Source organism: Podarcis vaucheri, assembly GCF_965113315.1.
Source record: "Podarcis vaucheri genome assembly, chromosome: 2".
NCBI classification, from domain to species: domain Eukaryota; kingdom Metazoa; phylum Chordata; class Lepidosauria; order Squamata; family Lacertidae; genus Podarcis; species Podarcis vaucheri.
In genome coordinates this window covers 111,940,141-111,954,807 of record NC_138760.1, presented here as the reverse complement: position 1 = coordinate 111,954,807, position 14,667 = coordinate 111,940,141, and the positions used below count along the sequence as shown (strand labels likewise).

General features: G+C 48.7%; 1 protein-coding gene across 2 annotated transcripts in view; it reads right to left on the bottom strand.

Moving 5' to 3' along the window:
• Nucleotides 1-2,751, bottom strand: part of LHFPL4 (LHFPL tetraspan subfamily member 4) — a 55,005-nt gene extending 52,254 nt beyond the window's left edge. For both annotated transcript variants that reach the window (XM_082210758.1, XM_082210759.1), the window contains exon 1: nt 1,719-2,751. In XM_082210758.1, the coding sequence (XP_082066884.1) occupies nt 1,719-2,124 (406 nt within the window). In that variant the 5' untranslated portion in view covers nt 2,125-2,751. The remainder of the gene's footprint in view (nt 1-1,718) is intronic.
• Between the last annotated feature and the right edge of the window lie 11,916 nt (nt 2,752-14,667).

The window sequence follows — 14,667 nt, the reverse complement described above, 5'->3', positions numbered from 1 at the left end:
CACCTCTGCTTCTCTGCCAACCCACACCTCCTTCATAGCAGTGCAATTGAAACTTTGTGCCTTGCTGGGGAGAACTACAGCATATCCTGACCTCCCCATCATTTAAAATGTGGTCTATCACGAGGAAGAGGCACCCTGACCACCTTTGCCCCCACTCCCATCCTTAACAAAAAAAAAACCTTATTACTGACCCAACCAGGCCTAGTTGCACTTTTTAGACGGAGATCTTTCCTGCTAATCAGATATTCACTCATCACCTCTTCCTTCAGTGCTGAGCTAGGCATCTTGGCTCATTTAAAATTCAGGTCTTCCATCCTTAGGCTGGCCCCTGCAACTTAGTCCAGAGCTTAAAATGCTTTTACAATGGAGGGGGCAGCCTTCTTGCACCTATTTGTAAAAGAGATGTCCACACTTCTTGACCCTTTTTGTTATACACCTGCCGAGATCCACCCCCCCCCCTTAATTCAGGATAGTGACTTTCAGATCCTACTCAATCAGTCCTTACATGTTCATTTACACCTGTCTCCAGGTCTGCATGATCTGACCTAAAGTCCAGAAATCTGGGCCCGTGCCTTTTGGTTATGATCCTGGTCTCCTAGCCTTCCTGGCCATTGCAACCAAACCAACAACATTCTGCACAGTGCAGTCAGTTCCTCCTGTGATGCCTTCAGCACCCTGGACAGAGCCACGGAGGCAGCAAGATGCTTGACCAATCCTCAGGATTATTTCTCCAGCTCCCTGTGGTGAGGATTTAGTCTCTGAGCTGGTTTAAAATCAATACATCTTTGGATACATTTAAAATTAAAGATGAAGGAATTTCCTGTTTAAGCTTTAAAAGAGCTCCCAGTAATTTATCTGAACGCTGAGAAAAGGGAAAGGCATGTCAGAGCGTTGTCCTTTATTTCAGCCTAACCCCAGAGGAAATTACATCAAAATTCACATATCACACTTTGTTGAGAAGCACCGACAGGCAGATTACTATACATACTGTGGTGTGTATACACACACACACATACACCCAACCTCACAAGAGCCAGAGACATTCCACAAGCTTAGTGAAACACTTATGTTCCAGTACTTACCAGGGCACTCTGGAGCCTATCTAGGCTAGCAAGTCTTTCTAGGCCCTAGAGTTTCCATTCCAATATGGCACCCTGCAAATGTTGTTGGACTACAACTCTCACTCACGCCTGACCCAACGGCCATGCTGACTGGGGCTGATGGGAGTCCCAAAATGTGTGGAGGTCACCACACTGGCTTAATGTGAGTCTCATCAAACCTTCAGAGGAGCATCTTTTATGTTGATCCCATTGTAAAGAAGCTGTCAAGCCTGGTTCTGTTGGCCTCCTCCTGCCCCGGGAAAATGGGTATCCCTTTACGACACAAGACTGCAACAACTAACTGTTCCAAAATAGCCTAAGTCACTGTGTGTCTTCCTCCCATGAAGCCCACTTAAAATCAGGTTCATCCCCAATTAGCAAAACGACCCGGTCACCCAAACTTCTGGATATCCCAATTCTGCCCACTGTTCCATCCTAGTTGGGGGGCAAGCGCCCCACTCTTCCCCATCTCGACACTTTCCCCTCCCTCCTTTGGAATTTGGGTTGGCTTGCGTGTGGGGCGAGGAAGGTCCTTTGGGGAGGGTTGTGTGCGGTGGGGGCAGAGAGAGTTGTGTATGGGTGGGGAGGGGTCCCCCGAGGCCTCGCTTCCCCCCTTACCTGCCAGCAGCTGCATCCAGGCGCAGATCTTGTAGACCGTGGCCGTGTTGCAGAAGAAGAAGAGCGAGAAGCAGGTGATGCAGCCCAGGATCAGCACCATGGAGAGCAGCACGAAGAAGGAGGCGGCCTTGAAGGCGCGCGAGGGGATGCTGCGGAAGTCGGCGAAGGAGCCGTGGCAGGTGAGCTCGCGGTTGTTGCCCTCGTTGCCCACGCAGTAGTGGAAGAGGCCGAAGTAGCCCGGCTTGGGCGTGCTGACGCTGTCGCCGATCCAGTAGGGCTGGATGAAGACCACCACGTTGATGATGGCGAAGCAGATGGTGAAGATGGCCCACAGCACGCCGATGGCCCGCGAGTTCCGCATGTAGTTGTCATGGTACAGCTTCGAGGCCTCCTGCGACGGCAGCATCCTGCGGCCGGGAGGCTCAGAGCGCGGGGCCCCGGCGGCGGCGGCGGCGACACGCGGGGACGACGAGGAGGAAGAGGAGGAGGAGGAGGAGGAGAGGGGCGCACCGGCGCGCGCGCGCGGACGGCGGCACCAGCAGCAGCAGCAGCACCACCTCACTGGCCGAGGCGGAGTGGCCCCGGGAGCCCCGCCGAGGGGAGACCCGAGGGGGCGCCGGAGGGAGGCCAGGCCATGGGGCGGCAGGAAGGGCTCGCGAGGCTGCGGCAGGCAGGCAGGGAGGGAGCCCTAGGCGCGCCCGCTCGCTCCCTGCAGCACCAGCCGCGCCAGCCGCGACTCCATCTTGGCTGCGGCGGCGCCGGCTGGGTCGTTGCTCCTGCTCGGTCGCCTGCCTGCCTGCTCGCCTCCCTCCCTCCCTCCCTCCCTCCCTCCTCGCCTGCCTGCCTTGCCTTGCCTGCCTGCCCGCCCGCCTGCTTGCTTGCTTGCTTACTTGCCCGGCCGGAGCTTGCCCGCGCGCGCGCGCACGAGCCCGGTGGCGCGAGCGCGAGGGGAGGGCAGAGCGGGAGGAAATCAGGTAGAGAGAAGGAAGCGCCCAGGCAGCTTCCTAAAAAGGGGAGGGGGGAGGAGGAGGAGAAAAAGGGATCGCAGCGCACATGCGCCCAGGCAAGCAGGTCAAGGGAGGAGCTGAGCGGACGGCTTCCTTTTCTACGCATGCGCCGGGGGATTGGAACCCGGAGCCGGGCTGCGGGCACGTGGGCTGTGGAGCAAGAGGCCGGGATGTGGGCACGCCGTAGCCAAGTCAGCGTAATGTCATAGCCATCCTGAGCGAGGCGGCATATAAGGCAGCCTCCTATGGGCCAGCGGCTTGGAAGACTCCATTCCGTTTTGCGGTGTTGAGGTTTCCTCTCTCTCTCTCTCCTTCTCTCACCTCCCAGAAAAGAGCAGCAGAGCCCATTCCTACAGTGGGGCTCAGCTCTAGTGTTATGATATATAACTTAAGGTGCTTTTAAGCCGCCCTTGTCTATACAGTGGTACCTCGGGTTACATACGCTTCAGGTTACATACGCTTCAGGTTACAGACTCCGCTAACCCAGAAATAGTGCTTCAGCTTAAGAACTTTGCTTCAGGATGAGAACAGAAATCGTGCAGCAGCAGGAGGCCCCATTAGCTAAAGTGGTGCTTCAGGTTAAGAACAGTTTCTTTTATTTATCCTCCCCTCTTTTATAAATATTTATTAAGGTTTTACAAATTATAACAAACATATCAACACACACAAACACAAACAAAAATAACATAAAAAAGAACAAATATAATTTCAATACCTTATTTTCTTAAAACTTATTTCACTGACCTCCTCATACCTCCCCTTTCTGCATTCCCATTTCAAAAATTTAATTCAGCAAGTCCTCACCCTTAATTTTATCTAATTATCATCCTTACTTTCCTTTCACTTAATCTTTACAGCTGCACTCCATTTGATTTTAAAAACCACATTATTCTAAAATTCATGAATTTTACAGTATTTCTTAAGATAGTTCTTAAATTTCTTCCAATCTTCTTCCGCCGTCTCTTTTCCCTGGTCAGGTTAAGAACAGTTTCAGGTTGAGAACAGACCTCGGGAACGAATTAAGTACGTAACCAGAGGTACCCCTGTATTGGCATCCCCTTATATGCAGAGGTACTGGGGTCAAGTCTACAACAGTAAACCTAAGTGGGGGGAAATCAGCTGACCTTCAGTCTAGGCCAGGGCAGGTCCAAATTTCATACCAAGTGGGCCACAAATGTACTTTGACACATAACCCACAGGCTGCACACTACCTTGTCACACTGGTGGGTGGGGAGTGAGGCCAAAATCTGGTGCCCCTGCAGCCCTCATGTTGCTTTCCCAAAGCCTGCTAAGCAAGGCAGAGCTTTGGGAAGGAGATGTGATGCTCTGGCGGGGTCATAGAGCCATCCCATCTCCTTCCCAAAGCTGGGAAAGCAACAACTAGGCTTTGGGAAGGAGAAAGGAGGACTCTAGGACTCTGCCAGACCCCTCACTCTTGCTCCCCAAAGCCTAGCACCTTGCTTACATGGCTTTGGGAAGCCAGCCTGATGGCTGAACTATGTGTGTGTGTGTGTGTGTGTGTGTGTGTGTGTGTAATGTTGCTGAGGGCTACCAAAAATGTCTCAAGGGCTGCATGCATTCCACGGACCACATGTCAGACCACCCTAGTCTAGGCCTTTATGTTGTTGATATAGCCCTTAAAGCATATTAAAAGGTAAAGGGAACCCCTGACCGTTAGGTCCTGTCACGGATGACTCTTGGGTTGCAGCACTCATCTCGCTTTACTGGCCGAGGGAGCTGGTGTTTGTCCGCAGACAGTTTTTCCGGGTCATGTGGCCAGCATGACTAAGCCGCTTCTGGCGAACCAGAGCAGCACACAGAAACACCGTTTACCTTCCCGTCAGAGCGGTACCTATTTATCTACTTGCACTTCGTGCTTTTGAACTGCTAGGTAGGCAGGAGCAAGGACCAAGCAACGGGAGCTCACCCCGTTGCAGGGATTCGAACCATTGGCCTTCTGATCAGCAAGCCCTAGGCTCTGTGGTTTAGACCACAGCGCCACCTGCGCTGTGAATCATTAGAATCATATAATTGTAGAGTTGGAACAGACCACAAGGGTCATCTTGGTCCAACACGCCCCCCTCCCCCCGCACGACAACCTGGAAATTTAAGAGTCTCTTGCTCTACCGACTGAGCTATCTCATTACTCTAAAGCAGGGACGTTCAACTCCCAAGAGACAGTGATCTACTCAGAATGAAAAACTGACGGTGATCAGTTTTTTTGGGGGGGGGTTCAGGTCAAAGTTGTCGACCCTTTTGGGGGGGCACGGGCTACTGTGGGAACAGGATGATGGACTTAGATGAGTCTTTGGTCTGATCCAGCATACTCTATGTTTTTATGAAAGTTTGTAGCACAAGTGTGTAAGTGTGTAACGGCCTCGGTCCTGTATACCTGAAGGAGCGTCTCCACCTCCATCTTTCTGCCCAGACACTGAGGTCCAGCGCCAAGGGCCTTATGGCGGTTCCCTCACTGCAAGAAGCCAAGTTACAGGGAACCAGGCAGAGGGCCTTCTCGGTAGTGGCACCCGCCCTGTGGAACGCCCTCCCACCAGATGCCAAAGAGAAAAATAACTACCAAACTTTTAGAAGACGTCTAAAGGCAGCCCTGTTTAGGGAAGCTTTTAATGTTTAATAGGTTATTGTATTTTAGTGTTTTGTTGGAAGCCGCCCAGAGTGGCTGGGGGGACCCAGCCAGATGGGCGGGGTATAAATAAATTATTATTATTATTATTATTATTATTATTATTATTATTATTATTATTATTATTAAATCCCTGGCATCTCTAGGCAGGGCTGGGAGAGAATCCTGTCCGAAACCCTCGATAGTCACTGCCAGTCAGTGTAGACAACAACTGAGCTCTGTATACGGCAGCTTCCTATGTTTGGTAGATCTTGCTAAGAATGGAAACCAAGGAATTATTTCAGGAATCCTCCTCCTTTTGATTCTCTTTTTTTCCTCTTAACTCCAACCGCCTCCTCTCTGCAAAGGAAGCCTGAAAGAACTTGGAGTTTGTTTAATTTTTCCGAAGAATTTTCGACAACAAACACCTCCAATATGGAAGTCGGTCCCAGTGTCAGGGCCCCGTCTGAGCATGTACAGAGTTTCCTTCTCTCACACATAGACTACACATAGACTAAGAGTCAGTGTGGTGTAGTGGTTAAGAGTGGTGGACTTGTAATCTGGGGAACCAGGTTCGCGTCTCTGCTCCTCCACATGCAGCTGCTGGGTGACCTTGGGCTAGTCACACTTCTCTGAAGTCTCTCAGCCCCACTCACCTCACAGAGTGTTTGTTATGGGGGAGGAAGGGAAAGGAGAATGTTCGCCGCTTTGAGACTCCTTCGGGTAGTGATAAAGCGGGATATCAAATCCAAACTCTTCTACATACTGAGTAGTCCCCATGGCCCACCACCACCAATATTTTTTTTTAAGCATTTCACCACGCTTCTTGTGCGTTGCCCTGACTGTGTTGTTGTTGTTGTGGTGGTGGTGGTGGTGGTGGTGGTGTTTTCGAGTCACAGCCATTTCCATGTGTTGAACTGGCAATACCGATTGGAAGAATGGACTTCATCACCAAGTTCAAGCCAATCTGAATGGACTGAACTCAGTTCTCGTTTCTGCGGCTTCAGGGCAGGATTCCAATATCAGAGGGCTCTTTTCCCGGCTAGGGAGCAGATGCCGGGAATAAACAATGGGGTGTTTTTCTCCATCGTGTATTTTGTCTAGCCAGGGTCAGGAATTGGGTGATGGACTTGAGGTTGGAATGCTGTAGACAGACACCTGGAAGTAAATCACATAGGAAGCTAGTTGCCTTGTACAGTGGTACCTCGGGTTAAGAACTTAATTTGTTCTGGAGGTCCATTCTTAACCTGAAGTATTAACCTGAAGTTAACCGTTCTTAACCTGTTCTGGAGGTCCATTCTTAACCTTAACCTGAGGTATCACTTTAGCTAATGGGGCCTCCTGCTGCCGCCACACGATTTCTGTTCTCATCCTGAAGCAAAGTTCTTAACCCAAGGTACTATTTCTGGGTTAGCGGAGTCTGTAACCTGAAGCATCTGTAACCCGAGGTACCACTGTATTAGGCAAGACCATTGGTCCATTTAGCCCAGTATAGTCTACTCCATGGGTAGGCAAACTAAGGCCTGGGAGCCGGATCCGGCCCAATCACCTTCTAAATCCAGTCTGCGGACGGTCCGGGAATCAGCATGTTTCTACATGAGTAGAATGTGTCCTTTTATTTAAAACACATTTCTGGGTTATTTGTGGGCCATAGGAATTCGTTCATATTCCCCCCCAAAAAATATAGTCCAGCCCCCCACAAGGTCCGAGGGACAGTGGACTGGCCCCCTGCTGAAAAAGTTTGCTGACCCCTGGTCAATTCCATTGGCCCCAACTGTTGGGTTGGGGCTAGATTTAAGTCTGTTTCTCTCTATTGGAATAATTTTTAGGTGCTTTAATTCACAGAATCAAAGAATCACAGAGTTGGAAGGAACCCCCGGGGTCATCTAGTCCAGTGTTTCCCAAACTTGGGTCTTGCTTTTGGACTACAATTCCCATCATCCCTGACCGCTGGTCCTACTAGCTAGGGATGATGGGAGTTGTAGTCCAAAAACAGCTGGAGATGCAAGTTTAGGAAAAGCTAATTTAGTCCAGTGCCCTGCAATGCAGGAATCCCGACCATGTCAGATGGTCACTTGACCCCTTCTTAAAAACCTCCAGTTGTTGTATTGCTTGTGTGTTTGCTGCCCTGGGCTCTTTTGGGGGATGGAGGGCGGGGTAGAAATAAAAAAAAATAGACAGCAACACGCAAATACCTTGTTTTAAGAAAAGAAAAATAAGTGAGTCCCCAAATGCATGGTTGGGTTAAAGGTGGTTCCCATGTCTGACAAAACTGAAGGAGGTCTCCTGTGATGAGCAGCAGTTTTCTGGAGTCATTTCGCATTCATGCTAGTGGCTCTTTTTAATTGAGAGATACTGGGGATTGAACTTCTGTATGCCAAGGAAGCATTCCTCCAGTGAGCTGCCGCCCCTGCTCTAAGCTTCAGTGCACATAACTTTGATGATTTCTGCAAAGTGAACATGCACAGGTTGCACTGTCAGCAGACCCTGGGCCAGACTCCACAAAAGCAGTTCATGTTCTTGAGCCCTAAAATATATCCTTTGGGGGGCGAGGAGGAGTGGAGGAGGGAGACCAATTTTAAATTGGCCATTTCCTTCTTCTTTTTTGTTTGTTGAAGATTCTATTGATTTTCCATTTTCAAAACAAATATCCAATATCAATACTAAACATTAGTTTTTAATTTCACACCGCCCCCCTGGTTGACTTCCCTCAGCTTCCATTTCTGGTTTATTACATCAAATGATACGTTCTGCTGCTTTAGCCATTTCCATCTTCTATTCTGAATGAAAAAGGTAAGATGGGTCAGGATTATTATTTATTAAATTTGTACAGTGGTGCCCCACAAGACGAATGCCTCGCAAGACGGAAAACCCGCTAGACGAAAGGTTTTCCGTTTTTGAGCTGCTTCGCAAGACGAATTTCCCTATGGGCTTGCTTCGCAAGACGAAAACGTCTTGCGAGTGTTCCGATTTTCCCCTGCTTCCCCCCCTTTTCTAAGCCGCTAAGCCGCTAATAGCCTTTTAGCCGCTAAGCCGCTAAGCCTTTAATAGCCGCTAATCCGCTAATAGGGTTGCTTCGCAAGACAAAAAAACCGCTAGACGAAGAGACTCGCGGAACGGATTATTTTCGTCTTGCGAGGCACCACTGTACAGTGGTACCTCAGGTTAAGAACTTAATTTGTTCTGGAGGTCCGTTCTCAACCTGAAACTGTTCTTAACCTGAGGTACCACTTTAGCTAATGGGGCCTCCCGCTGCTGCCACACGATTTCTGTTCTCATCCTGAAGCAAAGTTCTTAACCCGAGGTACTATTTCTGAGTTAGCGGAGTCTGTAACCTGAAGCGTCTGTAACCTGAGATACCACAGTATACCGCCCTTCCCCTTCATGGATCACTGCCTTATCGTGGCGAAGGGGCTTGAATAACTCCCAAGAAGCTATGAGCTATGCCGTGCAGGGCCACCCAAGATGGACAGGTCATAGCCGAGAGTTTAGACTAAATGTGATCCACCTGGAGAAGGATCTGGCAAACCACTCCAGTATTTTGCCAAGAAAACTCCATGGACATAAAAAAGGGAGAAGCTTTGAGAAGAAAGTGAGAGTTTCCAAGGCATGCTCTGGTTCACGGAGAGTCGAACACGACCAAGACGACTAAACAACAACATACCGCCCTTCATCTGAAGACCACAGGGCAGTTCACAACATAAAATTACAAACTGAGAACACAAAATGCACAATAAAGCAAAAGCAAACTGAGAACAGCCCACCAAAGACCATTTACAAGGCCATAGAATGTTAATCGGCCAAAGGCCTGGTCACAAAGAAATGTTTTTACCTGGTGCCTAAAGACAGGTAATGAAGGTGTCCAGTGAGCCTCCCTGGGGAGAGCGTTCCACAAGCAGGGTGCCACCACAGAAAAGGCCTGTTCTTGTCTTGCTGCCCTCCTGGACTCCCATGGAAGAGGCACATGAAGGATGATGAACAGAGGGTCCAGGTCAGTTCATATGGGGAGAGGCGGTCTCCCCATAGGAAAGTGTGTACATAGGAAAGCAACGGAAGGCTATTTCATTTATTGATCTGTTATGCTTTTCAACCTGCTTTCAAGAGGAAATCAGAATGCCTCCCAAAGTAGCTTACAGCAATTAAAATTCAGGACGCAGTGCTTGCGGCAGACACTGCCTGTAATTGAAAATGAGACACAGGCGCTGCCCTCAGGCTTACAGAATAAATGACAAGGCATACAAGGGAAGAGGAGTGGTGGGTAAAAGGTAGAAGGAGGGAGATCAGTCCGACAAAGCTAGAGGTGGGTGGTTAACAGATATTTATTACATTTCCTCCCTCTCCCATCCTCCCTCTAAGGAACTCAGATGTTTTAAAGCAGTGATGTCCAAACTCAGCCCTCCAGCTGTTTTGGGACTACAACTCCCATCATCCCTAGCTAACAGGACCAGTGGTCAGGAATGATGGGAACTGCAGTCCCAAAACAGCTAAAGGGCCAAGTTTGGCCGTCACTGGTTTAAAGCGTTCTCCTGCCCCATTTTACCTCCACAACCACCCTGTGAGGTAGGTTAGGCTAAGCCCACATTCGCACCGTACATTTAAAGTGGTATGATACTGCTTGGAACAGTCATGGCTCCCCCCAAGAATTCTGGGAGCAGTGTTAGAAACTGAGTTATGAAAGCTAGGAGCTAAATGGCACCTTAAGCCTAGGTTATAGGCGCAACAACAAAATGTCTAGGGGTGTTTTTATAATAACAAGAATACAAGGCTGAAAGTGAATAAGCAGCTAAGATACTATGTTCATTTTTCACATGGTCTATTCCTTCCCCTGACTGCCCCCCCCCCAGTACAGTGGTACCTCGGGTTAAGTACTTAATTCGTTCCGGAGGTCCGTACTTAACCTGAAACTGTTCTTAACCTGAAGCGCCACTTTAGCTAATTGGGTCTCCTGCTGCTGCTGCCGTGCCGCCGGAGCATGATTTCTGTTCTCATCCTGAAGCAAAGTTCTTAACCCGAGGTACTATTTCTGGGTTAGCGGAGTCTGTAACCTGAAGCATATGTAACCCGAGGTACCACTGTATTCTTAAGAGGGTCTCTTCTCCAGTCTTCAGAGGGTAGCTGGAAGTGGGGAGGTAGAAAAAGGTTCTCCTTTCCTTCCCCTCCTCTGCAGTTTTAATCTGAAATCTTCGGCGCGGCACTGCACCCAGAGCTCAGAAACCGCCTGCGCTAAATGAAATTCCCTGTCGCAAAATGTGCCTGGAACAATGGGAGTTCACAACACTGTCTGGGAGCTGTAGTTTGTTGGGGGCGCTGAGGGTTGTTAGGAGACCCCTATTCCCTTCCCAGAGCTACAATTCCCAGAGTGGTTTAACTGGTCCTTCACAGTTCCCTAGGACAGGCAACCAGATATTTGGGTGTCCTGCATCAGTATTTGGGTGTAATAAGTGGAGCTTTTCCATAAGGTGAGGCAATCAGCATGCTTTGCCAGAAACTGTCCACACACACACACACACACATTCTCTCCCCTTCATAATTGCATGACCCTGTAATTACAGTGTTATTATTGTCTGACTGTCCCTGGTTTGTTTATTTGGCTCCTCTTTTAATCTTCTAAAATGAAAATCAATTTTTAAAAGTATGTCTTTACGCATATATGCAGGTGGGAGTTCTTGATCAAGGGCTTTGGAAACCACAGATAACTTCAGAAAGGATCAACAGGGTGAGCGCAACCCCTATCAGCCTGTAAACAGAGATAAGTCCCGGGTGTGATTTCAGTGCTCTGAAAACCAAAACTGGCATGGTTCCAGAAACAGGATGGATGGCCAGGTGTACCTGAAGCTTGTGCATGCCTGATCACAAATCCTGTTCTCCCTAAAAGTAGCAATGGATATACCCCATAGCCCTCAAGATGTTGTTGACACCATCTCCCATCAGCCCCAGCCAGGCAGGCCAATGGTCAAGGTAGATGGAAGTGGTAGTTCAGTGCTTCATGGATGGCCACAGATTCCTCAGAAAAAGGTATGGAATAGCTAGGGAATCAGCATCCAGGTTGATTTTCCTTTTTCCTTTCCTTTTTTAGCAGGAGCTGAATGACTACTGATTTAAACCCATCAGGCACTCCTCCACCCTGGAGTGTTGGGTAAGAACCCCAGCTATTGAAATGCTCAGACCCTCCCAATGCATTTTTATCAGCCCAGATGTGCACAGATGTTTGCTCACAAGGGAGCTGCCTCCCTAGCGCCACCAAGCATACCCACTGCATTGGGGGAACAAGAATAATCCTGTTTCTCCTGTACTGTTGTCTGAAGGCACATGATGCATACAGAACTCTTTCTGAGGCTAAGGAGGTCTGGAATTTTGTCTCTGCCTGGGTGGTAGACCTTCTAGGACCCCTGTGTAAAATGATAACGGTAAAAGGTAAAGGTAAAGGACCCCTGGACGGTTAAGTTCAGTCAAAGGCGACTCTGGGGTTGTGGTGCTCATCTCGCTTTCAGGCCGAGGGAGCCAGTGTTTGTCCACAGACAGCTTTCCAGGTCATGTGGCCAGCAGGACTAAACCGCTTCTGGTGCAACGGGACACCGTGACGAGTGCCAGAGCGTATAGAAATGCCATTTACCTTCCTGCCACAGCGGTACCTATTTATCTACTTGCACTGGTGTGCTTTCGAACTGCTAGGCTGGCAGGAGCTAGGACAGAGCAACGGGAGCTCATCCCATCACGGACATTCGAACCGCCGACCTTCTGATCGGCAAGTCCAAGAGGCTCCGGGGCTTAGACCACAGCACCACCCGCTCCCAGGACCCCTGTGTATCCCAGGTTCAGTGGTGGAAATGTAATTGATCAATCATAGAATCACAGAATTGTAGAGTTGGAAGGGATCGTGAGGGTCGTCTAGTCCAGCAGGAATCTTTTGCCCAACACAGGGCTTGAACCCACAACCCTGAAATTAACAGTCTCATGTTCTACTGGCTGAGCTATCCCAGGAAGCTTCAGGCTCTCACAGAATAAACAGCCCTGAAATTTGATCTATGGATTTCGGAGCACCCACATTTTTTGAAACAGGAAATTTTGTTCCTCTTCAGGAACAAATCTAGGTGTTAATACCATGCTACACTTCGCCTCCCAAGTGCTGGCCCACCCATGAGATGGGCTGAAGCATCTGCCGGTGGGGTCACATGATGGCAACGGTGGCTTCCAACGAGATTTCACAAGAGTTTCATGAGATCTCACTGGAAGCCACCCCCCTACTGCAGCAGTGTGACCCCAGTAAGGTAGGCGTTGGTAGGGGAGGGTGCAATTTCTCTTTTTGCGTCAGGTGGCAAAACATGACAGACCGCCCTAGAATAGATTAGCATGCCAGTACAAAGTAAGTCCATTCTGAAGGAAATCAGCCCTGAGTGCTCACTGGGAGGACAGATCCTGAAGCTGAGGCTCCAAGACTTTGGCCATCTCATGAGAAGAGAAGACTCCCTGGAAAAGACCCTGATGTTGGGAAAGATGGAGGGCACAAGGAGAAGGGGACGACAGAGGACGAGATGGTTGGACAGTGTTCTCGAAACTACCAGCATGAGTTTGACCAAACTGCGGGAGGCAGTGGAAAACAGGAGTGCCTGGTGTGTTATGGTCCATGGGGTCACGAAGAGTCGGACACGGCTAAACGACTAAACAACAACAACCAAATAAGTCCAGTGCATATTGGGGGTCGGGGTGGGGTAGTGAAATCACCACTTAGGAGCATATTAGGGTCAACAGCTTTCACTGTTTTATTATTATTATTATTAATTTATATACCACTTAATGCTAAAATAGGCTCCCCAACCGTTTATAACTGTGAAAACCAACTACATACACAAGCAGTGAAATATAAACATCCGTAATTAGAATATGCATTGAAACCATCCCATTAAAACAACACGGTAATTAAAACGGGGGACTTGGGCTGAGAGATCAAGGGAATGCTTGCACTAACAGGTGCATCTTCAAAAGCTGGTGGGATGCCAGTAAAGATCCCATCAACCAATTTTTTTTTTGTCCATTAATTAGTAGGCACCCGTTTTAATCAGTGTGATTATGAGTGAAGAGCATATTTGTTTAGTTTTCAGGCTGTGCTGGTCCTGATGTAAAGGTAGCCTTTTCTTCTAACAGCGAATACAGGTACAGTGGTACCTCGGGTTAAGTACTTAATTCATTCCGGAGGTCTGTACTTAACCTGAAACTGTTCTTAACTTAAGCACCACTTTAGCTAATGGGGCCTCCTGCTGCCGCCGGAACACGATTTCTGTTCTCATTCTGAAGCAAAGTTCTTAACCCAAGGTACTATTTCTGGGTTAGCGGAGTCTGTAACCTGAAGCGTATGTAACCCGAGGTACCACTGTAGTTGCTCTTGCTTAATGTCATGGTACAGTTCTTTCAGTATCTCAGAAAGGCACCAGCCCTGAGGCTTGGGTAACGGCAGATTTGTTTGGAGTGATCATCCTGTGATATTATGGCTGTGAACAAATCTGTACTGTAACTTCTGAATAAATGTGGTTTTTTTTTGGGGGGGGGAATATTTGTTTTAAATATAATTAACATCAATTCATCCATTTCAAAAGTAGGATTGCAATGTTTGATCTGCTAGATTATAAAATGCTTTGAATCTATAATCAAACAGTGGTAGTTTTCTTTTTTCAAACCAACCAACCATGCATTATCTTTCCTACAAGTGCTTATACAAGCTGCAGATAGCAAGCACCATCTTAAAGAGGTATTCTCCCTTTTTTCTCACGAAGGAAAGAAGGCCTTACTTAAGATGCTACCAGCTGCAGCACATAAAGGGACCCCTGAACATTAGGTCCAGTCGTGGCCGACTCTGGGGTTGCGGCGCTCATCTCGCTTTATTGGCCGAGGGAGCCGGCATACAGCTTCCCGGTCATGTGGCCAGCATGACTAAGCCGCTTCTGGCGAACCAGAGCAGCGCACGGAAACGCCATTTACCTTCCCACCGGAGCGGTACCTATTTATCTACTTGCACTTTGACATGCTTTCGAAATGCTAGGTTGGCAGGAGCAGGGACCGAGCAACGGGAGCTCACCCCGTCGCGGGGATTTGAACCGCCAACCTTCTGATCGGCACGTCCTAGGCCCTGGTTAACCCACAGTGCCACCCGCATCCCTGCAGCACATGTACACATCATCTAAAAAGAAAGGGGAAAAGCAAGATGCTTTATTTGTATTATTTGTATCAATATACAAATTAAAAAGTTCAGGTGATAGGCCTAGTTGAAAGGCCTTTGGCACCTGAAGCTGAAAAATCCCAGGTATCAGGTGGTACGAAAAATGTCTGG